The sequence below is a fragment of the Ceratotherium simum genome, chromosome 16 (genome assembly GCF_057802395.1).
Source record: "Ceratotherium simum simum isolate JZ-2026a chromosome 16, ASM5780239v1, whole genome shotgun sequence".
Lineage (NCBI taxonomy): Eukaryota > Metazoa > Chordata > Mammalia > Perissodactyla > Rhinocerotidae > Ceratotherium > Ceratotherium simum.
Genome location: NC_141915.1, coordinates 47,083,370 through 47,111,302, shown reverse-complemented (window position 1 = coordinate 47,111,302; position 27,933 = coordinate 47,083,370). Strand labels below are relative to the sequence as shown.

Genomic DNA, 27,933 nt, shown 5'->3' with positions numbered 1-27,933 from the left:
TAGCCTTTCCCGGATCAAGTCTGACGCAGCGGGTCCCTCGGCGGGGTTAGTGGGACTGCCTAGGGGAGTGGGTGCGCCCGCGTGGGAGGGTTGCCGGCCTCCCTCAGCCCTCGGACAAGCTCCTTGCCGCGACCGCTCAGTGCCCTTAGCCGCCGGACGCCGAGGCCTGGTCCGTCTCTCCAGCAGCGCCCGCCGCGGAGCCCGGGTCCAGCGGGAGGTCAGCGCCGACCTCGGCCCCGCCCTGGTCCCGTCCCTCCACGACAGCCCCGCCCCGCCCCGCCCCCCGCCCCGCCCCCGACCGGAAGAAGCGCAGACACCCGGCACTTATAGGGCCGGGAATGGGGGGTGCCGCCACTGCCTAGTCAGCTCTGCGTCCCCCGAGTGCCGGCCGCCGCCGCGCTCTCGTCGCGGCGCCCCCGTCCGGTCCTCCGCCCGCCCGCTCCGCCCCCCCGAGCCGGCTGGCCGGGCCCGGAGCCAGGGCCGAGTCCTCGCCATGCCGGCCCGGCTGCTGCTGTTGCTGGCGCTGCTGGTGCCCGGCCCCGGGGTGAGTGACCGGGAGCGTGGGGTGGGGACAGCGCGGAGCGGGCCGGGGTCTGAGCCGGGAGCGCGGCGGCGGCGGCCCGAGGCCCCGTGCGCTCCGGCGGAGGCTCCGGCTGGGCGTGGGAGGCGGCGCCGGGCGGGGAGCGAGCGCCTCCCGGTCAGCAGGAGTGGTGGCCGCGGCCGACCCCGCCGAGGCGCACGCCACCCGAGGGGCCTCGCGGGCCAGCGCCGCTGTTGCGGGCAGCGCCTTTCGGGGCCCCGGGCGCTCCGGCGCAAACCCTGGCGGCACCTCGGGGTCTCCAGAAGGCCCGGGCCCTCGGGAGGCCGCCCCACCTGCCGGACCCTCCCCACAGGTGGGCGCTGGCTCTGCCTGGCAGTGGTCGGGGAGAAAGGACGGAAAGGGCCCTGTAATCCAGGGGAAGGGACTGTCTTGCGTTTATAATCCTTGTTTGAACTTTTCAAAATACGAGAACTTTGGGAAACGAATGCAACTGGGAGTGGGTGAGCATTTTTACCCGAGAGCTCGATTCTCCTTACCTGCCTTGCAGGTTTTTTGGTCTTCCGAGGCGGGAAGCTTCGTTTTGTGCCCCAGGACTTCCTTAAGCAAGTTAAACTGAGGGATTTGAACTCTTTTTAAAGGCCCCATATGGGACAGAGGTGAAGCCGCTTCAAAACTTTAAATGAGACTGTCTCCTCGTGAGAGCAGTGTGGGGCCGTCTGAAACGTCTTTTCATCTTGTCCGGGAGAGAAGCTCCTGGTTTACATTTGTTTAACTATTTAAGGCGTTCACTCAGGCTGTGGATTTGGGCACCGTGGTTGGGAGGACATTTTGTGGATAGGCTTGGCTTTTTTTCTTCTGGTTGGAAGAACCTAGATTAGTGAGTGGGTTTTAAAAAAACATATTGTTCAGGATGTGGGTATGGTACACCGGTGCAGGTTCTGTTTATTGACCTCTGCTGTGTACTCTTCAATATGTTATGTCAGGCACCAGGTATCCAGATGGAGAGTTGACATGTGTGTACCTGAGTGCCACAGCATGAACTCTTTGTAGGTTATGCATTTTAGATAAATAATAATCTATGCTCTTGGAGTAACAAGAATTTGGAAACAGCTGAAGTAATATATAAGGCCACATTTTTTCAAATTCGGGGTTTTTTTAAAGGAAAATTTGTACACACTTCACGCTAGAACTCGTGTAAGTGAAGTTTTTCTTCTAAGTTAAGAAAAAAATGCACTTTCAAAACTAAGGTCAGGTTTTGAACTTGAACACTTCGCCTTGGATTGGTTAACTGCTGCCTGGCATCTGTTCACAAATAAGAGTATAAACAGAGTGACCAAACGAATGACATGGAAATCGATCATTTCATATCATCTGGTCCTGGGTATATATAGTTTTCTTTGCCACATCTTTACATCTGCTATTTTTTCACTGGATCCTCATGTTTTAGTTATTGAATAACTTAGGCTAAGGAGCCAAAAATAACTATTTAGCTTTAGTTGGGACTATAGTTTTCAGTTATGTAAATATTTCCAAATTGTATTTAGAAATCCAAACTTCTCAGAGTTCATGGTAAAATATTCCAGACCCTCATCAAAGGTTATGTTTTAGTGTAACTGCTTTTTAGGTACAAGATCAGAATTTCACTCCCAGAATTATCTACTAGTAAAACTTTCGATCCCCGAACATAGTAAGAATTATTATTTTAAAATTCTAAATGAAACCCCTTGCAAAGTGTGTAGTTAAACTAGGCAGTAGTGATGCCGTGCAGAACGCACTGGCTGTAAAATCAGACAAACGTGAGTTCTAACTGGTCACTTGCTAGCTGTGCCCTCAGGCAAGTTATTTTACTTATTAGAGACTCTGTTCCTTGATATGTGAAATGGGGACAGCTAACATACTAACACGTTTGAAGGCACCTTGCACATCATAGATAATAAATGTAAATTCTCCTTACCCTCTCCAAAGGTGCTTTTTACTCTGTCATCATTTTTTTAATGTTATGCTATGCCTCTGCAAGGAATATTTGTTGATGCTATTTCTTTTTGATTGACAAAGTAACTATTGCATTGGAGGCAGTACTGTGATTTTGTTTCACTGTGTGTCTGAGCCAGACATTGACTCACCAAGGGCTGAGACTAGGCTACAGACCCAAAATACACCATTGCTGGTGTTGTTAAGCACTTGAGGCTGTTTTTTGTTAATCTAGAATGTGCTTATTTGTCAGTGAGTTTCTCTCTCCTTCCTAGACCCAGATTTTATACCTAATGTTGGTATGTGTTACATCATTGCTGTCACATCATCGCTGTCATGCAGTCCTCATCTTACAAAGTTTAGGTGTCACTTCTCTCAAGTTCCAAAGAGATCTGTAGCAGGTGCAACAAAATACTTTCTTCGCTTACAATATATACAATTTCTTTTCTTCAGCCAGTGTTTTGGTTTTAGAGGGGGTTAAAAAATGTCACTGAGAACTGAGGACCATGTGTGTACAGAAACACACTGAGAATATCATCTGAGACATGTCTTAACTAGAAATGTCCTTATCATTTATTCTGATAGTTAGCACCTGCATGAATTATCCCTATAGGAGATATCAAGTATTTATACTGAGACCACGAGAAGAGTGTTTCATTAACTCATGTTCTCAGCTAATCATGAAATTAGACTGTAGTTGTGCACATGTGTATGTGTATTGTTTCTTTAATTCACCTGCCCTCTCAGCTTCCACAGTAGTGTAGCTTCTCAGTGCACAAGAGAAAATGTGTATGAGCGTTAGTCTTGAGTGAGTTCGACAGTAGACCGTATTCCTGAATATAAAACCAGTGAGCTACATAAAGATTTCTTCGTGTCTGGACAGAATAGTACCACCTGCCTGGGCCTGGGGAATGTAGTTATTTGCCTGCCTCAGATTTTGACTCCATTTTTCAGATTGAAGAATCCTTGGATAACTGTTTCATTTTCATTGGAAACCTCTTTGGTTTGGGGATCCAAAGTAATCTTTAGATTCAATATTGTGTATGTTTTGTAATGGTCAAATGTTCTCCCTAAAGAGATGATATGGGGAGAAAAGCCTAATATATCATTTTAATGGATTCAGTTTTTATTATGCACAAGTAACTCAGGGCCTGTAACCTAGCAATATGATTAGAGTGTGATGCTGGCTTAGAAAATAGGGACAGTGAATCATAGTCCCTGAATAATAAACATGCTGGTTGGCTATATTTCCCAGGGGCTAGGGATTTTTTTTCTATCTTTATCTTTACCTATATTCCATGTTTGGTTTCAGACTTCCCTGCCTCAGAGCAACACATTCTCAGAGATATTTAAATGAGTGCAACAGGCCAGATATGGACTGGGAACAGCAGACCTTAAAAAAGTAATCTTAAGCACCTTTCTTGCACCTTTTTTAAAATTTAAGTTACTTTTAAACAGTCTCTCCATCACTTCTGATTATCTTATGATCTTTGTTCATGTACAAACACACAGCAAATACAACAGTGTAAAAATATGTGTTCTATATTTTTATTCAGTTTTTTTCACAGACTGTTTCCTATAACCTGTTAGGAAACGTTCTGAGTACGCCATTGCATTTGTCACTTGTAGTAGCACCTTAGTACACCATCATCCATGCCAGAAGCATTTGAGCCTTCTGTGCCCAGCCGCGGGTTGGTGACTGGGGTCGTAACTGACCAGAGTTGATACAGTAATAAGCCATGCTTTGCTAGTGATCACTCTGCTGGAGTCATGTGGGTTGTTTCCAGTTCTTCCACTATTATAAGGGAAGGTGTATTTCCTTTTCTTCAAATCGTTTGTGTGTTTGGTGCTTTCTGTATGATAACATGGGAAGATTTTTGTGTGATAACATGGGAAGATTTTTAAAAATCCCTCCAAGTAATCATATTCATTGTAGAAAAGTTAGAAAGCATAGATAAATCTAAATTAAAAAAACAACAAACCTCCTATAATCCTACTGCCCAAACATTACCTCTGTTAACGTTTTTATTGAGATATAATTCACATATCATACAATTCACCCATTTAAAGTGTACAACTCAATGGTTTTTAGTATATTCACAGAATTGTGCAGCCATCACCACAATCAATTTTATAATATTTTCATCATCCCCTAAAGAAACTCCATACCCATTAGCTAGTCGCTCTCCATTTCCACAAACCTCCCAGCCCTTAATCTACTTTCTGTCTTTATAGATTTGCCTGTTCTGGATGTTTCATATACATGGGATCATACTACATGTGGTCTTTTGTAACTAGCTTCTTTCACTTAGCATAATGTGTTCAGGTTCATCCATGTTGCAGCATGTGTCAATGCTTTGTTCCTTTGTATTGCTGAATAATGTTCCATTATATGGCTAGACCACATTTTTATTTTTTTTTTGGTGAGGAAGATCAGCCCTGAGCTAACATCCGTGCTAATCCTCCTCTTTTTGCTGAGGAAGACTGGCTCTGAGCTAACATCTATTGCCAATCCTCCTCCTTTTTTTTCCCCAGAGCCCCAGGAGATAGTTGTATGTCGTAGTTGCACATCCTTCTAGTTGCTGTATATGGGACGCCGCCTCAGCATGGCTGGAGAAGCGGTGCGTCGGTGCTCCCCCGGGATCCGAACCCGGGCCACCAGTAGCAGAGCACGCGCACTTAACCGCTAAGCCACGGGGCCGGCCCTAGACCACATTTTTAAAATCCATTCTTTAGTTGATGGGTACTGGGTTGTTTCCCCTTTTTGGCTATTATCAGTAATGCCGCTATGAACACTTGTGTACCAATTTTTGAATGGCCATATATTTTCATTTTTCTTAGGTATATGCCTAGGAGTGGGATTTCTGGGTCATATGGTAACTCTGTGTTTAACCTTTTGAGGAACTGGCAGACTATTTTCCCAAGCAGCTGCACTATTTTACATTCCCACCTGCAGTGTAAGAGGGTTCCAATCTCTCCACAGCCTCACCACTTACTACTATCTTTTTGATTATAGTCATCCTAGTGGGTGTGAAGTGGTAACGCATTATGGTTTTGATTTGCATTTCCCTGGTAGCTAATCTACTAATATCTTGATATATATCCTTCCAGATGTTTTTTCTGTACACATATTTGCATAGATAATATTTTTCTTCCCCAAACTGAAACAGATCGTAGATCTTTCTGTGTCAGATTTAATTCTGCACCATTATTCTCACAAGCTTGCTCAATACTTCTCTGAGTGGATATACCATAATTTGACTATTCAGTCATTTGATATTGAGGCTGTTTTTAATTTTCATTGCTATAAACCTATAAAAATTGTTGTTGCTAAACTCTTGAACATAACTGCTTAATTATTTCCTTGGGATCAATTCCTAGAACTGGAATTTGCTGATCATATATACTCTTTTACAGCTGCCTCCACCCTCGCCAGCACCCAAGCAATATTGGATGTTTTAAAAAGCACACAACTAACCTTAAATTGGTTTTATGATAGCCGTTTTAAAGTAAGCTATTTTCTTTTTAGCAGTGTGGATTTTAAGTCAAGTGAAAATGGAAGGTTTAGATTTTGTTTCGTTTATATTTGGAAGACGTAGATAACCACGGCAGTCTCTTGATGACTTGATGTACCTAAAAGCAATTGAGATTTGTTAAATAGCTTGTTTGCAGGGTCCTTTGGTCTGCAGTGGTTTCAGATCAGTTTTCTAGCAGATGTGGCTCCCATGAGCACCCTGAAATACCTCGGGATAATTCTGTGGGGTTGGTTTTGAGGGTGGCCCACCTCCTGCAGACAAGATTCTTTCTAATGTGTTGTGAGCCCATTTACAATTTTGCCTCAAGATTGTAAATCAAGAGCTGCCTTGATTGTCCTTTTGGGGCCACAGTTCTTAAAACCTACAGCTTGTCCATAGAGCTGTGTTCCTGGGAAGATTCAAGTACCAGTGACAATAGAATAATGCCTTTGGTGTTTTTTTTTTCCCGTAAACCTATCTAAACTTATTCATCCAAAGAAGTGTTGTCTCTTTCCAAGTAATTACCCCTTCAGAGTCAATGTTCATGTCATACAAATCAGTCTTTTTTTTTTTTTACTTTTCAGTACTTCATTTAATAATTTATTTAACCAATTTGATAATTCAGTTTTTTAAAAAAGGAACCTTAAAAAAAGCAAATATTTACTCTTAAGCCAATTATTCTTACACAATTTAAAACATTTCCCAATTCCTTCCAGTCTTTGCTTGAATATAACTTTTACATGGTTTACACTGAAGTTTTGATCAAAACTGTTATTACTAAGCTTGATTGCACAATTCATTGAGGACACTTGGATTTGATTTTTCCTTGTTATTAAAAACCAACTAAACACTTCCTACCACTTGGGGATTCAAAAGTATATTCTTCGAAGGGAATTTCCAAAAAAATTCCAGAAATATTGTGAGCAATGGGAGCATATACGAATGAGTGTATATCCCCCCAAGGTAACTAGAATCAGTCTTGCAGACTGCTGGAAGAGGTCTTGCTGGTCTAGTCCTAAGAGTCTCAGCATTTTCGCCACCCCACCTGCACATAAGGAATAGCATGTGTGTCCATCAGTAATAGTGGGGGCACATTAGAACCTCAGAGGGTGGTGTTTGGGGTATATCCACCCTCTCTCAGGCATCACCTTCCTTTCCCAAGTTGAATAATCACTGCCCTGCTCTGTTCCCCAGGGCAGACAAGTGGGGACATGAGGAAGCTGAGGTCAGAGAGGGCTGGTGACCTGTCCAAGGTCATGCGTCAGTGGCGGAACTGAGCCTTGAACCTTATCCTCCTGCTTCCCTTTGAAGAGCAGCCCCTGCAGTGCTTATGTTCTGGTGCATTGTTAGAACAAATCAGTCCCGCTACCCCAGTCACACCCTGAGGAGGTGACCAAGCCATGTTGCAATGAGGGATGGGACCTGAGAAGCACCGGGAAGAGAAGAAAGTAGACTTTCTTGTAAGCTTCAGGAAAATGCCCAGATCATGCTCTTGTTCTTCCCACAGGGGTCTTGGCCTCTTACTCTTTGTTTCAGTCGTAGAAAGATGCAGCTTTGAGATGGAAACGCTGCCTTCACCTGAGAATCTCCATCAGGGAGATTGACCGTTTTCAACTCTGGAGCCAGCGATCATGATCATGAGAGAGTGGAGATTAAGAGGCCCTTAAACCTAATTCACAGGTTAAGGCCGTTTCTTTCCTCGAGGTCTAATAATATCCAAGCAGGTGCATGTTTTTCAGTAAGATCTCGCCCAGAAATATTTCTGAAATAGCGAAACTGAAAGTTCATGTCTTAGAAGCCTTTAACCAAAGTTGCTCTTCTGTTGTACAGTCACAGCCTTTAGCAAGGAATCCTGAAAAGATAGAATTCACTAATTATCAGGCTGAGCCTGGGGTTTTCCCTTTGCAGAGGGCCCCACCTCCCAAACAGTTCTGGCACCAGGAAGCTGGTCTGTGATGACAGGAGAGAGAGTGGTCTTGGCCCTTGGACCGCAATGGAGGGACTTGGGTTAGCTTAGGTGGGTCTCAGGAGAGTGTAATGAGGGAGAGAAGAGGGGCCAGGAAGGTGCCCTGGGTGGGGAGTGTCGCACTCCTCTTGCTGGTGTATCCTAGAGGGCAGGGACCCTGTCTTGCTTATCTGTATCCTCTGTGGCATTTAGCACGGTGAGTTGGCCATACCCACTGTAGTGGCCACTCAGCAAATATTGATTGAATTCCTTTTGAGTCTCGTTAAGACCAATAAAACAGGGAGCTGTTTTATCATCAGGCAAGTGGGTTGTGGATTTTTTGTGGGGAGAGGAAGATGTTTCTTTAGCTTTAATCTATATTCTTTAATGGGATCTCATCAGTAGTGTTTCTTTCTACAGAATGAGAGGGGCTTCCAGGATACTTGCATGGGTCGACATGACCCATAGTGTGTGGTGCCCTCTTGATGGGCTCCTCATATCAATCATGAGAATAATTTTTCCATTGCCAAACCCCAGGAGATAAATGGTTTGTGATTATTCCAAGTCAGTTTCATTTTTCAATCAGCATGATGTTTCACTATTAAAAAATGAACCTTGATCCAGGGTTGTCCTCTTATATATTAAACATGATTTCCCTAGTTAGCAGACTAATTTATGCTTATAATTCAACACCACCCTTTTCTCTAGTGGATTATTTCCCCCCTCTATTTTGGATGAGGGAATAATTATTTGTCTAGGCTGCAGGAGTGTTTGTCATGGAAACCGAATTTTTTCATACATTTTCTGAACAGGGCTGTCAAATCCCTAGAACCTGAATTGTCATTGATCTCCAAATGGGTCAGAGCGGTTTGTTGACCAGACTAAATTAGACCTCTTTTCTCTTAAAGCAAACGGCCTGTGACTCCTGAGGGGCCTCTACGAGTGAGAGAAACATCTGTACAGAGGGCCACAGCTGCAGCTAGGAATGTGTGACTTGAGGCAGTGCTTCTCAACCCTAGCTGAATTAGTCACCTGGAGTCACTTGGGGAGCTTTTTAAAAACTCTCTGCCCAGGCCCCACCCCAGGTGAATGAAATCAGAATCTCTGGGCATGGAGGCTGGCAGCCTTTCTTTATTAAAAAAAAATTTAAGCCCCAGGTGACTCTAATGTGCAGCCAGGTTGAGGCCATCGTAATTCCTGTACCTTAATCCTGGACAGAGCAAATGTGTCTGCTTGAGCACTGTAATATCACAGAGCACTGGGCCAGACCAGAGACAGCTTTTGGCTCCTTTTGTAGAGAAGTGAGGATTAATACATTCTGCTAGTTAGCAGCTAGAACTAGCATTATGTTTTTTCTCATATACTAGATTGCCCAACTTTTAAAGAGCATGTAATTCCATACAGATGGATATTTTTTCTTTGAGTACTAACTACTGAATTGGTTTTTTTAAAAAACAGCTGTAACTGATAACTGGCCTTGCATTCAAATACACTTAGTTATTGAATTATAAGATGTTTAGAATTATTTAAAGTTACACTTACGCTTACTTTTTATTTTTGCCTTTTCCGTATATCAAGAGGCCAAAGGAATCAAAACGGTACTGTTGTCCAGGTTCCGTCACGGTACCCTGGTGGGTAAATCATCCTCTGAGTTTTAAAAGAGCCTTCTGTAGCCAGAGTGAAGTAGCTAAGGGGAGTAGGATGGAAGAAATTTGTGGAAGGAGTAAGTTGATGGTTAAAGTACAAGAATGAAGCATATAAACAAAAGGAACCTTCCTATGAGGGTGAGAATGTGTATGTTGGAAGCAAATAGTAGGAGAGTACACATAGGTTTGTGACACTCTCCTTCCCTTTTTCATGTGAGAGCTGCATATCCGAAGGGTTTTTACAGCAGGTGCACAGGTGGAAAGGCCTGACTGTTGACTGCAGGAGAGGGCCAGTTAGCTGTCTCAGCAACTGGACTAACTTCAGTTGTTACTCAAAGAATCCTAATAGCTGGTTTAGAAACAAGAGGAAACTCACTTCTAAGTGTCACCTTGACTGGGCTGGACCAATGTTGACAAATGTTGGTAGAATTGGGAGGTCCCTCTTTGAAGACAGCCTCTGAACGGGGCTGGGCATCTGACCTGACAGAGTTCGGGAAACTCCAGGACCGGGGCTGTGCTTCCCCACCGAACTTAATGCTGAAAGGAAATCTCAAGTGGCAGCTCCGGGTCTGCACTCCTCAAGGAGAGAGAGAGGCATAGTTTATCATTTTACCTGTTTTGAAATGTAGTTTATAGTCACAGTTTTTTGTTTTCATACGTGTTTTGACCCATACGATAAAAATGTATTCTTTTCAGTGAGTGGAAGTGGGGAGTTGAGGGGTTTGGTACTGACTAGCTGGGAGACTGGGGACAAATGAGTTGTTTCCCTTCTGTTTCCTCATGCATAAAACAAGGCCATGGAACTAGAAAATCTCGTGAATGGGCCTATTTCTAAAGGTCTTCCCAAATGAGAAACACCCTTTAGGTTAAAGTAACTAGTCACCCAGCTATACAGCTTCACATTTACTCTCACCTGGGGGGTTGAAGACAGTGGGGGCAGAGGAGGGGGGGCGGCTGCTTTGCTTTGAGCCTCCCAGCTTCCTCCCTCCTGAATGTCAGGGTTTCCATCTGTTCATCCATCCATTCATTCACCAGTTTTATTGGGTACCTATTATATGCCAAGCACTGTTTGAGGTGCTTGGAACACATTAATGAACCGAACAAAGACTTCTGCCCTCATGAAACTTACATCTGCTTGGCAGAGACAGACCAGAAACAATAGCATGACAAATAGCAAGTGAGAAGGTGATAAAATTCTGTGGAAAGAAAGAAAATGCAGAGCAGAGTAAGGGACATGGAGGGCTGGAAGTTGCCACAACAGTGGGCTGTGGTTTCTTAAGATATCGCTCACCTGTCCTGTAGGGCCCAGTTGAAGTGTGGGGCCTTCCCTGACCACTGTGCTCTAGACCTGCTCCGAGTGGCCTCACATCACTGAGTGTTGGGATTAATATACAGATCTGCACTGCAATTTGTGTCTCATCTAATCTTCTGGAGGACTGGTGATGACAGCTCACGTATGTTTGAAAATCCTGAGCAAATGTGAGGTATTGAGTGTAACTGTTGTCAATTTTTGATGATAATATAACGAGAAAGTTTACAGTTCTGTCAAGGAAACCTCAAAAACCCCCATGACTCGGGCAGAGCCAGCAATTCTTTGATTTTTGTGATGGTTCTGCTCTGAAATACACATGTGCTGTATATACATTTTTTACAAACAAAATTAAATAGTTTTTTTCCCTTATAGAAGTGTTTATAAGATCTCCAGATAAATGCAAATACTGCAAGAAAGATGTAAAGCCAGGTTCGGGGAATCTCTGACCTCAAAGGCATCATCTTTCTATGAACAATCTAGTGACCTCATCCTGTAGTCTGTTAGGGTTCATTTTCCTCTTGCTGTGGTCTGGTTTTGCAAAAAAGAAAACGGTTTCCTTTACACAGAGAAATTAAGAACAAGTTTATCTGTAGTTTTGGTACTTGACTGTCAGGGAACCAAACCACAGTTGCTTCTAAAACCAACCTGAAGTCATCTTGATATGATGGTTCAGTACTTAGAAGTCTCTGGGGCTTTCAGTGCCTGGGTAAAGTTCAGTCACTTATCTGATTTGTGGTTTGGAGAAGAATAGAGATCTCCCTTTCAGTTTAGGAGATGGCTGGGTTTAGAGTCTATAGCATGTGTGTGTACTTGGGAGTCACCCATTTCCTTCCACATAACATTAGTTGATTTCTATGGTATTTCTTTTCCCCACCCTGAACCTTAAAGTGAATCAGATTATTACTAATTTCCAATGTTGCAATATTTCGAGATAAGTGGAGATACCGGGATGTTGCAAGACCAGGACTGGGGAATGACTGTGTTCAAAGGCATCAAGACATCTAGATTCTCTCCAGTTCCTGGTGGGTTTTGGGCATGTTTTGATTGGTTAGGGCTGGAAGAATCTACAGTAAAGCCCGAGGAGCAATGAGGCCCTGCTAAGTCATGGGTCGTCATACTTCCGAGCTAAAAGGCATCATCCATCCCAGTCTTCTCACTTTACACAATTAGAAACTGATGCCCAGAGAAATTTAATTATTTGCCCAGAGCCTGAACCAGAACACATATCCCTGTGCCCCATTTCATTTTCTTTAAGCTTTGTTCACTCAAAAAACATCTGTTGAGCATGTGCCAGGCTCGTGGGGATACCTGAGGAACTTTGGGTTTTTGTAACTTGCAGTTTTGAGAGGATGATTAACAGGCTTTGGGGGGCTGGCCCCGTGGTGTGGCGGTTAAGTGCATGTGCTCCGCTGCTGGTGGCCCGGGTTCAGATCCCTGGTGTGCACCGATGCACCGCTTGTCAGGCCATGCTGTGGCAGGCGTCCCATATAAAGTGGAGGAAGGTGGGCATGATGTTAGCCCAGGGCCAGTCTTTCTCAGCAAAAAAAGAGGAGGATTGGTATGGATGTTAGCTCAGGGCTGATCTTCCTCACAAAAAACAAAGCAAAACAAACAAAACAAAACAAAAACAACAGGCTTTGGAGTTACATGAACACAGGATAGGTCAAGGAGTGAGAAGGAGGCCTGAGTGGGAAAGTGTGGGCTCAGAATCTTAGGGAGTTGCTCTGGGCAGGGCCTGGGCACGCTGCCAGGTCAGCCTTCAGGAGGCACAGTCGTGGAACCTGCAGTCTTTTTCCTTGTATTGCACTATTTAGTTTAGATGGTAAACTCCTTGAAGGCAGGAGTTTTATAGACCTTGGGGCTCCAGTGCCTTATACAAAACAGGATCCTTCTTTCTGTATATCTGTAGGATAAAAAAGAGAGTCCAGCCTGGGGGTGGGGTTGAAATAAGTGAACTAGCAGGTAATTTGGACTAGGAGAGTCAGCCAACAGGCAGTGGGAAACAGGGAGTGCCTGGAAGAGATTGATCAAGCTGTCATATCCTTGCCAACCTACTTGAGCACTGAGACCACAGTGATCTGGTGATTTACCCTGCTCTATGAGGTTGGTACCCCCAAGAGTTCCTCCCATTGTAGCAAAAATAGCCCTGGAACTGACTGCAGGTACTGCGGAGATGGAGCACCAGGGAGAGTAAAAGAGAGGCGGGGGTGTGTTTCACTCCTTGGGCCTCCCGAGGAGCTTTCTGATCCCATGCTTGGTGGCTGGCCAGAGAAGTCCCTCAGATGGGGGGCCTCAGAAAGCAAGAGATCTTGCATTAGAGTTTGTTCTGTAGGCCACATTGCATCACAAAAACAGTCTTATTAAACTCTCCCATGCAGGGCCGGCCCCGTGGCTTAGTGGTTGAGTGAGCGCGCTCCACTGCTGGCGACCCGGGTTCGGATCCCGGGCTCGCACCGACGCGCTGCTTCTCTGGCCATGCTGAGGCCGCGTCCCACATACAGCAACTAGAGGGATGTGCAGCTATGACACACAGCTATCTACTGGGGCTTTGGGGGGGAAAAAAAAAAAAAAACTCTCCCATGCAGTTTTGGTGTGTTATGCTCAAACTCAGCTGTAAGCCAGCTAAGCGACATTAGTCTAACATTAGTATAAATTAAACACCAGAGAAGGCTCACTTGGGGTGTGAACACAGGTTGTGTTTGGTAGACCAAACGCTTCACCTTAGAAGAGCGTTTTTTTCCCTCTAGATTTGCTTTACACCAACATGAACAGCACACACCATCCTGCAGGCTATATAGGTAACAGATCAGACATGTAAAGGAGATTCTGCTTTTTGTGGCCCGCTCTGGATGAGCGCACACTTGGGCTTCTGCCTGCTTCCTCATTCCCCCGCTGCTTTCTCTCTCCAGCAGCACTGGCTCCCTAGGTCCTCAAACACAGTGAATTATCTTCAGTCTCAGGGCCTTTGCACTGGCTGTTCCCTCTGCCCAGAAAGTTCTTCCCTTCCTTCCCACCTTCTTATATAGATCTTAACTCAAATGTCACTCCTTCAGGAAAACCTTCTTTGACGCTGTGATCCCACGCCTCCCAGCACAAGACTAGATTGGCTTCTCCTGTTATGCTCTCATGGTTCTTTGTATGTCTCTTTCGTAGCACTTACTGCAGTTTGTCATTCTGTTGTGTGATTATTTGACTACTATGGTCCGTTATTAGACTGTAAGCCCCACAGGGTAGGAATCAGATCTCTGTTGTGATTAGATCCTAGCGTGCTGCACAGTTCTTGATTCATCATCATCATCATAACTGACACTTACATGGTGCTTACTGTATCCTAGGCACTCTCCTGAGAGCTTTGTGTATATTAACTCATTTAAATCTCCCAGCAACCCTTTGAAGTAGGTATTATTATTATTCCCCCATTTTACAGGTGAGAAAACCAAGGCACACGGAGGTAAGTGACTGCCCAGGGTGTCTGACTCCAGAGTCTGCCCTTCTAACAAGCACATTATACTGCCCAGGCACTACACTGAGGCTTAACAAATATTTCAGCATCATCAGAAAATGAGGGGTACTACATAAGTGAATTTCCAGGTAATTCAAATACAATCCCAGAACTTAAAATGTAGTGCTATTTGGTGAAAATCTTTTCAGCAGCTATATTCATTTTTCTTCTTAAACACCACAAACCAACATTTTAACCTTTTCTTAATTTTTCCCGATTGTCAGCACCAGCTATTTTATTATTGCTGTCTGCCCATGAGGGTAAGAAATGGAGGAGAGCATTGAGGTTTGAGACAGAGTAGATAATCAGGTTTTTGAGTTTTGTTTACTTTCTGATGGTATCTTTGGCTAGCATCAATTTCTTTAATAAAATGATCTTCCAAAGGATCTTCCCTAATATTTGCATAACTCTTGTCTTCAAAATTCTTAATATTTATTTTGCTTGCTTAGCATTTAAAGAGATGTTGCTGTTTCTCAGTTTTCATAGGAAAATACAGATTTGGAAGCTTTGCCCCATAATTCGGATGCCCATGTAAGCCACCTTTCTGACCTGGAGAAATTGGCAGTAAGATTGGATGACCTCCAGACGAGGCAGAAACCTGACCAGGATGGTTACTTTAGGAAGAGAGATCCCTGGGAAAATGGAGCCTGTTGGCAGCAGAGTGTGTCCTATAAAAGCATGTCCCCTCTCCCATCCCTGCCCTGAACAGCTATTTTTCCTTTCTCGGGAGGGAGTTCTGTTCTACTTGGTGTCTAGAAAGGCTTCCTCCTTGAACCCGAAAGCTTGGTATCTCCTTATTGGTAATTCTCTTCTGCTTCTGTTTCCTGCCTGCCACTCGATAGGCTGGAGGAAGCAGCGTTGTTACATCTTGGCCAGTCCTCTTTCTTTGCTCGTTTCTCAGTCTTCAGATTTTGCACAACTCTGTAGATTTGGTTGTGCCAACACAGTCTTCCAAGCACTTTCTTCTGCTTTCCTGTCTCTGTCCAAATGTGTGAGAATTGCATAGAGATATTTACATATGCCTCTCAGAGGAGCCTGGGAAATGGAAACCTATGCTGAAATTATGGAAATCTGGTGACATAAAATTTTTATCACATGGAAAAGTCAATATTGAGATCTGTGTTTCCTTCCTTTTTTGTTAGCATCTTATTCCTACTAAGTGAAGCCTTACTGTGTAAGGCTCATCAGTGTATGTTTGGTCATTAAAATAGTCCTTGCTGTTCAAAGGAGTTGTCGTGTGCTAATCAACAATGTGTGTTTCCTTGGCACTGGCATTAAAAGAATGACTTGCTTCATCAAAGGAATTGGTGGCGGCTACTGTATCATCATCATCATCATCATCATCATCATCATCATCATCAAAGAACATTTTTTTAAAACCATTAGAACTGGACTGGATAAATGTGTTTTGCAGTAATATTTTTATGGTGGCTAAGGCTATGAGCTTTGACTTTTCGTGGTGTTATTCCCCACCCACTTAGATCTACAGTGGGATCTGAGGAATTTTTATCCAGAACATTTTTTAAAGACCCCACCTGTATAATTTGTCCTGCTTTTGGTATATTGGGTGTCTGTGTAGAATCTACAAATTACATTTTGGTCTCATCCAAAAGACCCTACCCCCATATCAGAGCAGAGTACTGATCTCCCAGCAGGACTCAAAGGGGAGCTGCAGGCCTGGAGTAATTTAAGCGTATAGTTCTCGGAGAGCCATGATTTAAAGTAGTGAAATTATAGTGTGGTGTGGTGGGCAAAGGACTAGATGGGGAGGCAGAGACCCTGCCTCCAAGCCTGTGTCTGCGGTTAACTGTCTGTGGTGCCTTAGGCAGGTCACTTCACCTCTCTGAGCCTTGATTTCCTCTCCTGTGAAGTGAGAGGGTTTGGTGATCTCTTTAGCCCTTCTCATCTCTAAACTTACATGTACCCAGAAGCCATAACAGTCCCTACTGTTTGATCTGTGTTGTCTGGAGCCATATGGACTTGAGTGACTGTCCCGCTGATTGGAGAGGGGAAGGTGGTATTGTGGACGGGCCAGTAGGGAAGTGGATAATCAAATGTCTTTCAGACAATGGGGATTCTGACTAAGGGAAGTCAGTCTGGTCAAGTATCTCAACTAGATTTCACAGCATTAACTTCAATCATTAAAGCTTGGCAACATCTGGCAAGTGTAGCTGGCAATTATGTTGTAAATTCAGTTGTTTGTAGATAATTTTTATTTAACTAGAGCATTTATCCACTTTCTACTTGACTCCTTCTGTTCCCTTCCCCCGAAAAGAAATCTCTAACCAAGTGTAAAGAGCAAAATTGACAGCAGATTCGTTGCTATTATCAGGACCGAAAAATTTGGTTATCTAATTGAGTCTTTTCTTTCCTTGGGATTTTCATATGAGGACTTCCTAATAATAGGTTTAACTGCAGATGAATATACATACTCAAATGGATCAAATCTCGCTTTTTGTAAGGCTGGTAGTTCCCTTATGAATTTATGGTGTAAGTCAGACCTTTATTAGTTTAGTTTGTTTACGATGCTGCTCCCTTAAGGAAAGTGAACCTAATAGGTTTCTCAATTTTTATAAGATCTAAGTTGCTGCTATTTCCCTTTAGTGAAGACAGCAAAATAATAGTGGCGATACTTCCATTCTAAATCTCAACCACTAAATGATTGTGAAAGCTTGGGTTTTAGTTTTCGTATCTATAAAATGCTTAGGGACCTTAGCATTTGATAGCATCCTAAGAACAAGGGCTTGTTCCCTTGACCATGGTGTAATAAAGGATTTCACTTAGCACCTTTCATGCCCAAATGTGTTTCCTCCTCCTGTGGTGTCAATATAAGTTGATGGCAGGGGGACCATGAAGACAAAAGGAACTGCCAGCTGCTTGAACTTAGACGCTTAGCCTGGGGCCCCAAAACCAGTTGGGGAGGGGAGGGAATATATTCACCTGTTGTGAAATTAGCATACCTTTGCACTCAGGAATAAAGTGATCTTATGAGGAACCTTTTATCAGATCCGTTAAAGGGGTGGCCTAAACCGAAGAATTGTAACTGTCTTGGGTGGTGGTTAATTACACCATACGCAAGAATTGCCACAAATACTAGTTTAATTCTCTCAGTTGCTTAGTTTGGAAACCGCACAGTGCTCTTCAGTTAGGCCTTGCCCTTTGCTGCATCCCAGCCAGACACTTGACTCCCATCCAAAGCGAATGTCATGGTTACCTTTATTGACTTAATATCAGGAAACACAGCTGATAGGCTGGTTAGAAGGAACTATATGCTTGATGGATTATTACTGACCTATACGCAGGTAAACGAAGTATAACAGGATTTGGAATGATTCTGTAGTAGACTGAAATTTTTACAACATAGGCACAATTAAATAAGAAATGTCTAATATCACTAGTGGTTTAAATCTGTTCTTAGTCTTCGTCCCAATTCAGTAGACAGGAGACTAAACACAGTGAGTTTTGTGTCGCTGTGCAGATGGCTCTATAGAAGTCTCCTTATTTGGAGATGAGTACTTTCCTGTTGGATTAGATGTGGAAAAGAGGTGAGGGTTGGGGAGCAGGGTTGTATCTGTCTCATCAGGCCCTTACATAAGAAGCCTTTGGAGGGAGGCCCATGGGAGCTGCTAGGTTAACCCACTCTCCTGGATCAGTGTGAGGCTTGTACTCATGTGGGCTGTATTTTTCAACAAGAGATCTTTATGTAGTGGAGTGTGCTGGCATTGACTGGGCGCTGACTTCGATCTTAGGCTGCTTTGGTGAATTCTTGATAGTTTTTTGGCCTCATTGAGCACAGTCTTCTTTCCTGTGATCAAATGGCGTTAGAATGACAGTACTCTGCTGGGTACTTCTGTAAAGCAACCAGAATTGCAGATAGCCAGGCTTTGCTGGAGTTTATAGTCTGCAGTACATAATACTGCTGCAAATAGCAGAATTGTAGACACAGATGTCCTTTTTTAGAATATCATTTAGTGTTTGCCAAGGGACTGTGTTACAGAATACTATTTTGAGGTACTTCCTGCTGAATTGACATGTTACTGCACAGGTTGACTTGAGGTGCTTTTGTGTGTGTGTGTGTGTGTGTGTGTGTCCCATTATGGCAGGCCAAAAAGTGTCTTACAATATCTCTTAAAATCAGCTCATCCATCTGTGGCTTTCAGCTACTTATAGCCAACAGAATAATGCAATCTATATGCCATTATCCCTCACCTCTGCTTTCTTATCCATCAGACTCCACCTCTCTCACCACATCCACACGTGCACACATGCAGTCTTGTCTTTCCTCCCCTTTTAGGTCCTTTGGCATTGGTACATCGCCCGCAGAGAATACCCTTCTCACCTCCCAGCATTATTGCTGAGGTTAATAATTATAAGTTCTGATTCCTTAGCACATTCTAATCCGTTTGAAATCTATTATTCTGTACTTGGTGACATGCAGCTGTAATTGTTCTCAAGATTTTGTGTGTCCTAAGTAGTAAAACAAAATACCTTGGAAATCTTTCCTATGAATCCTTCCCTCACTTGCATATGTTTTAAGCCTTACCTGTAATACCATAAGGGGTATTCATTAACCAGCCAAGATGAACTCCTAAGTCACTTTACCTTTGCTTTACTGCTGTGGTCAGCCATCCAGTGGATTTGAGCCCTGGCAAGGAGCCCCTGCACTGCAGAAAGCAGACTGGTTGTTGATGGCAGGTTGGAGGTTCCAGGAATTTAGGTACACACTATATTGTGTAATGATACGCTTTTGGAAACATGCCAGTGTCCTTGCTCGAGTTATACAAGTATTGTTAGTTTGGAGGAATGGTTTTCTTAACCTTAAATAAATAAAACTAAAGTTAGGATTATGCAGTATAACAGTAATTCAGTCAACATTGAGGAAAAATTAGTAAAACAAAAAAACAGCCTCTAAACAAATCCTGGAAATCAGTGTGTTACTCCTAAAAGAAAAATCTTTTCTGTGAATCTGCTGCCCTTCCTACCTCCACTCCAACAGATCACAGTATTTATAATAATATTAGAATACGATAATCTGGCTAATAACAGAATTTTTTTTAATTTTAACTATTTTCATTGTTTTTAGTTATCGTACTAAACTAGCACTACAGTGTTGCCATATCAGTTTAACTTTGAGAGATGTACGATCGGGTTAGACTTGATCGATGTTACGCCACATGACAAGTGTATGGCTCGCTTCTTCACAGTGGGGGGTCCTGTGTGTGTGTGTGTGTGTGTGTGGGTGTTTGTGTGTGCCTTTTTTGTGGGGGTTAGATTTGCCAGTTTTGTAAATGGAACCGATACCACTGTACTCATCAAGTGTAGATGACTTTGGAAACTGGGTATGAGACGTGTCTGCATGGCACCACTTCTTCCCACTGACTTTGAGCTGAAAAGTCTGTGCTATTCTTATTAACCTTATTATTTCTGACCATTGTTATTATTAAGTAGTCAGTTAATCTCTGGACTATTTCTTGCAATGTGTGTCTGAAATTTAAAAATTGTATTTCTTTGGAAAATGCAGCATTCTGAAACCCTGGTGAGGAGCAGTGGGCTTTCCTGTGTTCTGAATCGCAGAGGAGCTTGCAGGGAGCTTCTCTGCTGTTCTTCCTCAAGGGGCAGAGGTGAGTGGAAATGAGCAGCCACTGCAGCGATAGAGGAGGCGGCTGAAACCAAGCCCCGAGGCTTTGCTGGTTGTTCTCCAGCGCCTGGTGAGCTGCCTCCTCGCCTGTCTAGTCCCAAGTACTAGTTCAGAAATTGGTGAGGTTTTGTTAAAGGCTGTTTCATTTGTTTTTGTGCTGCTTAAACACATGCCTGTCTCGTGTGTTCATCATTCTCTTGACTGAGGACTTTTTCTAAGCAAAGTTATTTCAGAACTCGTTTTAGAAAAGATTTTTTTCTTAGCTGAAATATGAGTTGAGTTAATTAATGCAAGAGCAACTAATAATTAGCTGAGTTTAGAATATTAGAGAATGAAATTGTTGGCAACTTACCTTTTAATCATCTCTATATGAGCAGTTGGTAGTTGCTTCCACGTCTTTGTAGTAAAGGCAAAGTGAGTGACGTGTCTCATGAAATGGTGTAGATGCTGGACTTTGTGAAACCTTGCTTTATCATCAGAACATTGAACATGAGGATCCAGCCCCAGAGTTGCATTTGTTTTCGTGAGAGGGAGACTGGCTGAGCAGGGCTGCAGTGAGGGCTGTTTGAACACTGAATCAGCCTAAGTGCAATAAGCTGTTTTCACCAGCAGCCATTTCCCCAGCATCACCTGCTCTGAGTTGCCAGGCTGTAGAGTCCTCAGGCTGGGTATTTCCAGAATTGTTTTCCTGAGGTCACCTCGTGTGTTGTTTTGTCGGGGTCAGACTTTCATGAGGACTAGTCAGCTAATGGATTGTCTAGTTTTAGGCTAGACTAGATTACCCATCATCACCATTCTCACCCTCTACAGTGTTACTGTGATTACGTCTTAGAAGTCACCATCGAAGCCAGGAGTATATGTCCCACTAGTGTGAAAAATGAGTCAGATTCCAGGTAGTCAACTTGAAGTAGATCTGCAGAGTCAGCATTTTTTTTTTTTTTTAGTAGATCTGCAGAGTCAGCATTTTTTTTTACCCTTTTTCAGGCTCTCTGGAAACTAGTGTGTATAACTGTAGGGCCTATTATTGCTATTTCATCCATCATAGAGAAAAGGAGCACTGACAACTAGAAAGGCTGGGTGAAGGTAATATGCAAGTTCCTTATGGTGCAGTGGTGTTTTTAGATGTTCAGTACAGATAGTTCTCAGCTGTGCTCACTATTGCACAAGCACCTTAGAAGCTTATTTAATTCATCTTAGTTTTAGCAACTATATCTGAAGGCAGGTATTTTCATGCTTTAAAAAATGCCAGAGGGCCGGCCCTGTGGCTTGGTGGTTAAGTGCGCGCGCTGCGATGCTGGTGGCCCGGGTTCGGATCCCGGGTGCGCATCGAGGCACCACTTCTCCGTTCATCCTGAGGCCGAGTCCCACATACAGCAACTAGAAGGATGTGCAGCTACGACACACAACTATCCACTGGGGCTTTGGGGGGAAAAATAAAATAAATAAAATCTTTAAAAAAAAAAAAAAAAATGCCAGAGGTAAAGAGCCAGAAGCTCTGTAATATAATTTGCCTTAGGAGAGATTACACTGTTCAAAGTGGTTCCCCAGGCATTCTGATTTGAAACGTTGAGAGCCTTCAAAGAGGAGAGAGGGTTTGTGACGTCATTGCAGGCGTTGTGATAAACTGTTAGCCCTCGCAGCTGCTAAATTCAACTTCTAGCCAAACCTGGTATTTTTACGATTTTTAGAAGACTATGTTAGTTATGTGATTAGTGTTTTCTTTCGATTCACTAACCAACCATAGACAATTGCTCTTCTTGTGGTTTCCAGGATGCTCAGACAAGGCAGGTGGCTTTTGTTTCCACGCTAGTAGTGAATCAGCACTGAAATGCAGTAAATATTAACCCTTTTTAATATTACTACTGTGATAAGATATATTTGAGGGTAGTTCATTATAATTGTACTGTAGGCTTTAATAACAACACCAAAACTCTTCTATTGTTGGATGCACACTTTCTTACTGGGAGACCTCTGTGTTTCTAAACTTTTGTTTGGAGGATATTAATGATCAAAGGTGGTTGAGTTGCCTAATATCCTGAGATGGAGAGCACTTCACCTGGAGCTTAGGAGCTCACTGAAGCGCCTTTAACTTCCAGCTTCTCTCCCACCTGCTAACTTGTCCATCCCCTTTCTGTTTTATGAAATATTCATTGCAGATTACATGATCATGTTTTTTTTTTTTTTTTTTTTTTGTGAGGAAGATCAGCCCTGAGCTAACATCCATGCCAATCTTCCTCTTTTTGCTGAGGAAGACTGGCCCTGGGCTAACATCTGTGCACATCCTCTTCCACTTTATATGGGATGCTGCCACAGCATGGCCTGACAAGCGGTACGTCGGTGCACGCCCAGGATCCGAACCCGGGCCGCTAGCAGCAGAGCGTGCGCACTTAACTGCTATGCCATGGGGCCGGCTCTGGATTACATGATCATGTTGTAGAACATTTAGAAAATAGAGGAGAAAAAAACTATTGATATAATTTTGCAATATTTTCTTCATCTTTTTTTCTATATGTATTTTTTTAAATACCTGTGTGTGTGTGTGCATTAGGACTGTTTCAGTCGTGAGTGACAGAAACCTAGTTCCAACAAGCTTAAGCAAAGAGGAGAATTGATTGTGAAGACTAGGGTGTCTCTGAGCCCCAGGACAGGCACTTGGATAGGCCTGAGGAATAGTGGAAGCTGGGATGTGCTCTCCCAATCTTGCAGCTGTGTTTCTTCTCAGGCTTCTTTCTCTGTTTCTGTCTTTGTCTCTCTCTCTGTCATCCAGCTTATTCTACATGGAGGAAAACAGATTCACAGAAATCTCCCAAGTTTAACTTCTTACCACTTTGGCCACCCAGAGAATTCAACCCAATTCTTGTGTGATCCCAGGACCTAGTATACAAAATGGTTGTTCCAGGGTGACTGTTTGACAGATGGAGGGGGGTTCAGCACGGATTCCCACTTCTTGGTCCCCAGGTATGCATACATCTTCCCTTTTCATTTATTCAGTCTCCAAATTGCACCCCCCCCAACATAATCCAACCATCCCACATCAAGCTGCAAACCCAGTCCCCTCTTCTCAATGGAAGACAGCCCTAAGTCTCATTTAGCTACAGTGGTCTTGTCATAGGGCCACTGTTCTCCAGGCTCGGGTGCTGTGGGCAAGGTGTGCTCCTCAGGTTCAGGTATGAGCAGGTCCAGGTGAGGCTTGTCACCATGGATACCCTGTGAGCTAAAATAATTATAACTATCCCCAAAACAGTTGGTATACATGACTTTTGGATTCCCGGCTAGGGCAGGTACCACCCTTGAGGCTTCTGTTTTCCTAGCCAGGTCGTACTGAGACTAATTTCCTAGTTCGAAAGGTAGAATTAAAAGCAGACTCTTCCTCAGACTAAAGACTTTACGCAGAGAACAGACTCAGCAGGCAGGGATAAAGCCTTCTATTGTTTTCCCCCATTCCAGGTAAGTGGGCCCTGGCTCTGGGCAAAGTAAAGGGCAGAACTTCTCTTCCAGGCCAGGCACAGGCAAGAGATGAGATGAGCAAGGTTCTGGCAGCTGCTTCACCCCCCCTGCCGGTGGGTCTCCACCGTGGAAAAGGAATGCAGGGACTGGAGTGTTTGTCATGCCATCTCAGGCTGCCCTGGAGAGAGCCACTGGGCTTTCCCTTTTAAGGGATTAACTAGATGTCATCACGGCTCTTACCAAGAGTGACCAGGTATTTTGGGGTCAGGCTCTCATGCACAAGGAACCCCTCAATGTTTCATGTTTAGTGCTAAAAGCCAGCCATACTCTTATATTTTAAAAATAGCATCTGTGCTAAAATTCAAACTGTTGTAGTATAAGCAAGTTGCATTGGCCTGTTTTTAATTCAAAACCCACAGGAACCAGCTAATTTGCGGGACAATATAGTGACAAAGAAAGAGAAAATCTCATTACAAGGTTGCATTGCTAAATGGGCCCATACTGCAAAAGGGTGTTGTCCTAGGAAACCTTACCAGCTATTGTCTGCACATGTGTGCCTTGTGCACACGTGTGTGCACACACACATACAGCTGCTCCCATGGAAACTATGTGGATGAGGGTATGGTTCCTAGCAAAGCTAGAGGACAGGCAGAACAAAAAAAGTAGATCCAGTATAATTGTAGCCACAGTGTACGTTAAATTTTGGATTCTATATTTTTTATGTGATAAGGTATATAAGCATTTTTCTATATTGTAGTTGTTTGTGTTTTTTTTTGTGAGGAAGATTAGCCCTGAGCTAACATCTGTTGCCAATCCTCTTCTTTTTGCTGAGGAAGATCGACCCTAGGCTAACATCCGTGCCCATCTTCCTCTACTTTATATGGGACGCTGCCACAGCATGGCTTGACAAGCGGTGCATCAGTCTACGCCCAGGATCCGAACCTGCAAACCCCGGGCCGCCAAAGTGGAGCTCGCGAACTTAACCACTACGCTGCTGGGCCGGCGCCTGTATTGTAGATTTTTCCAAGTGCTGTTTTAATGCTACATAATATTCCATTGAGTGTATGTGTCATAATTTATTTCAGCCATTTAGATATTATTGGAAGTTCGCATCTTTCCAGTTTTTCGTGTTTATAAATGGGACGTAATGAGTATCATTGTACACAGAGTTTTTTCCATATCTGAAATTATTTCTTTAGGATATAGAAGTGGAATTACATGATCAAAAATATGAGCACTTCTATGCTTTGCAGAAAGATTGCACTAACTTATAATTTTCGTTGCCACCAACAGTGGATGAGAAAGTGAATTTCACTACCTTTGGCTATTTTCTGTAAAATAGAGCAATTTTTTTGATTTAAATTATATTTTGGTTATAAGTGAAGAACAATTTGAGTTATGGTGTTTATATATTTTATAACATGGCTCTCTTGAAATCATGGTGTTTTATTATTATAAACTCTTTATGTAATGAGAGCTGGTTTTCCTATTTTGCTGAAAGATTTTCTCCTAATTCTTTGCCTTTAAAGATTTTGTAAGTGTATGTGGGTGTGTGTGGGTGTGTTGGCATTCTTCTTTATCATGGAGTTTTGCAAGATGACCAGGTTTTAGAAAGTAAAATATAGCTGAGAGGAGGGAGTCAGTTAGAAAGCTGAGTGTCATTTCTCCCTCTGTTTCAGTGGAGCCTGCTGGGGGATTATTTGAGAATCCCTGTCCTTGTCATGTTAGGTCATAAGCCTGTCTGTCTGCAGGAAGGATTGCTGCTCAGATAGAAGAAGGCAACCTGGGTTCTGTTCCTGACTTAACTATTGTCTGGACGTGTGCTCTTGATGAGAACTTAGGGTCTCTAACCTCAGTTTCTTCATCTGTGAGATGGCAGATTTTAGAAAGATAACTTTTGGGGGTGGGGGGGTCTGTGGTTGTATATGCCCAAGGTGAAGAATCATACTGACCATGAAGATTCTTCTGCATCTCATTGCAGATTTTTGGAAGTCCCAGCACAGTGACGCTTCCCGAAACCTTGTTGTTTGTGTCAACCCTCGATGGAAGTTTGCATGCTGTCAGCAAGAGGACAGGCTCCATCAAATGGACTTTAAAAGAAGGTAATTTGGATTTGGTCCTTGGCTAACATGGACATTTGGCTCAGCTGCTTCCGAGGAAACATATTCCAGAAAAAGAGAAAAAAAGTTATATAGTATTTAGTAAAAAAGGATAATGGAGTCAGGGAGAGGAAAGGGAATTATACTCAAAGGGTATGTTTACAGCTGGAATTGTGATTATCCACAAAGTGCATCAGTTGAAGAGTCACACTTTATCTTTTTTTTTCCTTTTTTCTTTTTTTGCTTCTGTCCAGATTTCATGTTTAAATGGCTCTAGGCTTTTCTATTAATAGTTCTGGCTGCTTGGTCTTTATGAAGACATGCTGCATTAGATTTTATTTTTTAAGTTCTAATGATTAGAATCTTGTCCTCATAATTACAAGAAGGTATCTTCTCTGACCTCAAATTACTCATTTGTTTTTCTAGAGGCTGAAATACTTGCTGGCTGTCAGAGATGACACTCATCCAAGTTAGCCACTTTATTGGGTCTTTACATTGAGGGAAGTAAAAGACTGAGCTTGCTGCTCATTTAATCCATCATGCTTCCATTTTATGATCTTGTCTTCCTGGTGACAGCAGAGTGGAGTCCTAGAGCTGGGAAACTGTATTCCATTTCCGAAGTAATATTCCTGGGTAAAGCCATGCAGATCCCAGGATTTGGGGCTTTCAGTGTCATGTCTATTATTATGTCCGGTAATAATTCTCATTTGGCCCTAGATTAGGGTCTGACTGGCATGTTCTCTTGCGTCACTAATTTGTGACTCATTATTTTCATGAGCACAGCAAGTGTTTTTCCTTCCTTAATAAAATGTTCCAAAACAGTATTCTAGATGGAAAAATATTGGCATATGTCAGAAAGTCTCACATCATCTTGTCAATTTAGCAGCAAACCTAGTTCCCTTCTATAGATGATGGCAGCTAGGGGACCAGAGACCACCCTGCGTATCTGGGCCCTGCTTGGATCAGCAAGAACTTTAAGCAACCAAAAGGACCAGCTCTCTCAGCAGTGAGTGGCCACAAGAAGACTGTAGAGCTGGGTTTTGGCATTGCATTACAGGCTCCGAGAATGTTGTCTGTACTGTCTCCCCTTCATGTTTGAGCCTTTTCATGTTTTTAATAAAAATAAAAGCAGAGTTCTTTAAGTTTCAGAATTTCTGATTTTATCCAAAGATGAAAATCAAGTCACAAAAGGATTGAAATAAATGTTTTCATGGTTAAATGTTGGGGCTGTCCCTCAGTTTCAGTCTTCTTAGGCAGGGCATTTCTGCCCCAAGTCACTTCATTCTTCACTTTGCTTTTCCCTACATGTATTGTTTGAAATTGATCTGTCCAAGTCTTCATTTCTACAAGTAGCCTTGGCTGTATCCTGCAAAACTGTGTCCTGCCTTGTTTGTTACTTAGCCAAACATAAGAATCAGTCTGTTCTTTCCTGTAACTTTGAGCTTAAAAATCTGCCTCTTTCTCAATTTAACACGTGTTTAGAGAACCTAGTCTGTGAAAGATACTCTATGGGGCACAAAGAAGAAAAAGACAGTTCTTGCCCTCAAGGAGTCCACAGTCTGGTAGGGAGAAATGACAAGTACACAGAACTTCAACAGAGCAGAGTGTTGTAACTGCCAAAGAGAGGTGCTAGGAACTGCTGTGAGCCCATGTCCATCTGCAGGGGCAGGAAAGGCTTCGTGAGGCTCTGGTGGCAGAGCTGAGCCTTGGTGGATGGATTGAATTTTGGTTGGAAGTGAGGCCTGGAAAGGAGCAAAGGAGGCAGCGGGTTCTAGTGTGCAGGGACAAGTCCTATTTGGGAGGAGCTCAGGGATGGAGGTAGATGAAGGCAGAGGGGATGTTGAGCCATATTGTAGCAGTGAGGCACTTGTACTTGAATGAACAGGAAGTTGGGAGCCGTTAACATGATTGAGCAGGTGAGTGACTCAACAGGTGCTCTGCTTCCAGATTAATCCAGCAGCAATGTGTGGGATGACTGAAGACAGGAAGGCCAGTGAGAGGTGAGACAGACCTGAAAAGGAGGGCAGGGAGAAGGGAAGAGATGGGAAGGATGAGAGGTGTGCCAGAAATAAAATCAGTAGAATCCAACAACTGATGAGATACGCAGGGCAGGGAGGAGTGAAAAGACACTTAAGGGAAGAATTAGAGAAATCCGATTAAGGTCTAATAATTTCAATAGTCAATATGTTCTAAGTCTCAATGTTTTTTCTGAGAATACACTGGCTAATTTTAGCTAAATTCAGCCCTGGATACCAATAGCCTTGATATATATTTTTCTACAGAGATTAAAGATGGTAATGTATAGAGACCCTGAGTT

General features: G+C 43.2%; 1 protein-coding gene across 2 annotated transcripts in view; it reads left to right on the top strand.

Annotated features, from left to right (window-relative positions):
- Positions 1 to 362: 362 nt before the first annotated feature.
- The window catches only part of ERN1 (endoplasmic reticulum to nucleus signaling 1), an 83,313-nt gene continuing 55,742 nt past the window's right edge, over positions 363 to 27,933 (top strand). Inside the window, exons 1-2 of one of the 2 annotated variants that reach the window (XM_087441422.1) lie at positions 363 to 544; positions 25,499 to 25,619. In XM_087441422.1, the coding sequence (XP_087297548.1) occupies positions 494 to 544; positions 25,499 to 25,619 (172 nt within the window). In that variant the 5' untranslated portion in view covers positions 363 to 493. Of the gene's footprint in view, positions 545 to 23,252; positions 24,580 to 25,498; positions 25,620 to 27,933 lie in introns of those variants that run through there. The other variant, XM_087441421.1, reaches the window with a different exon arrangement.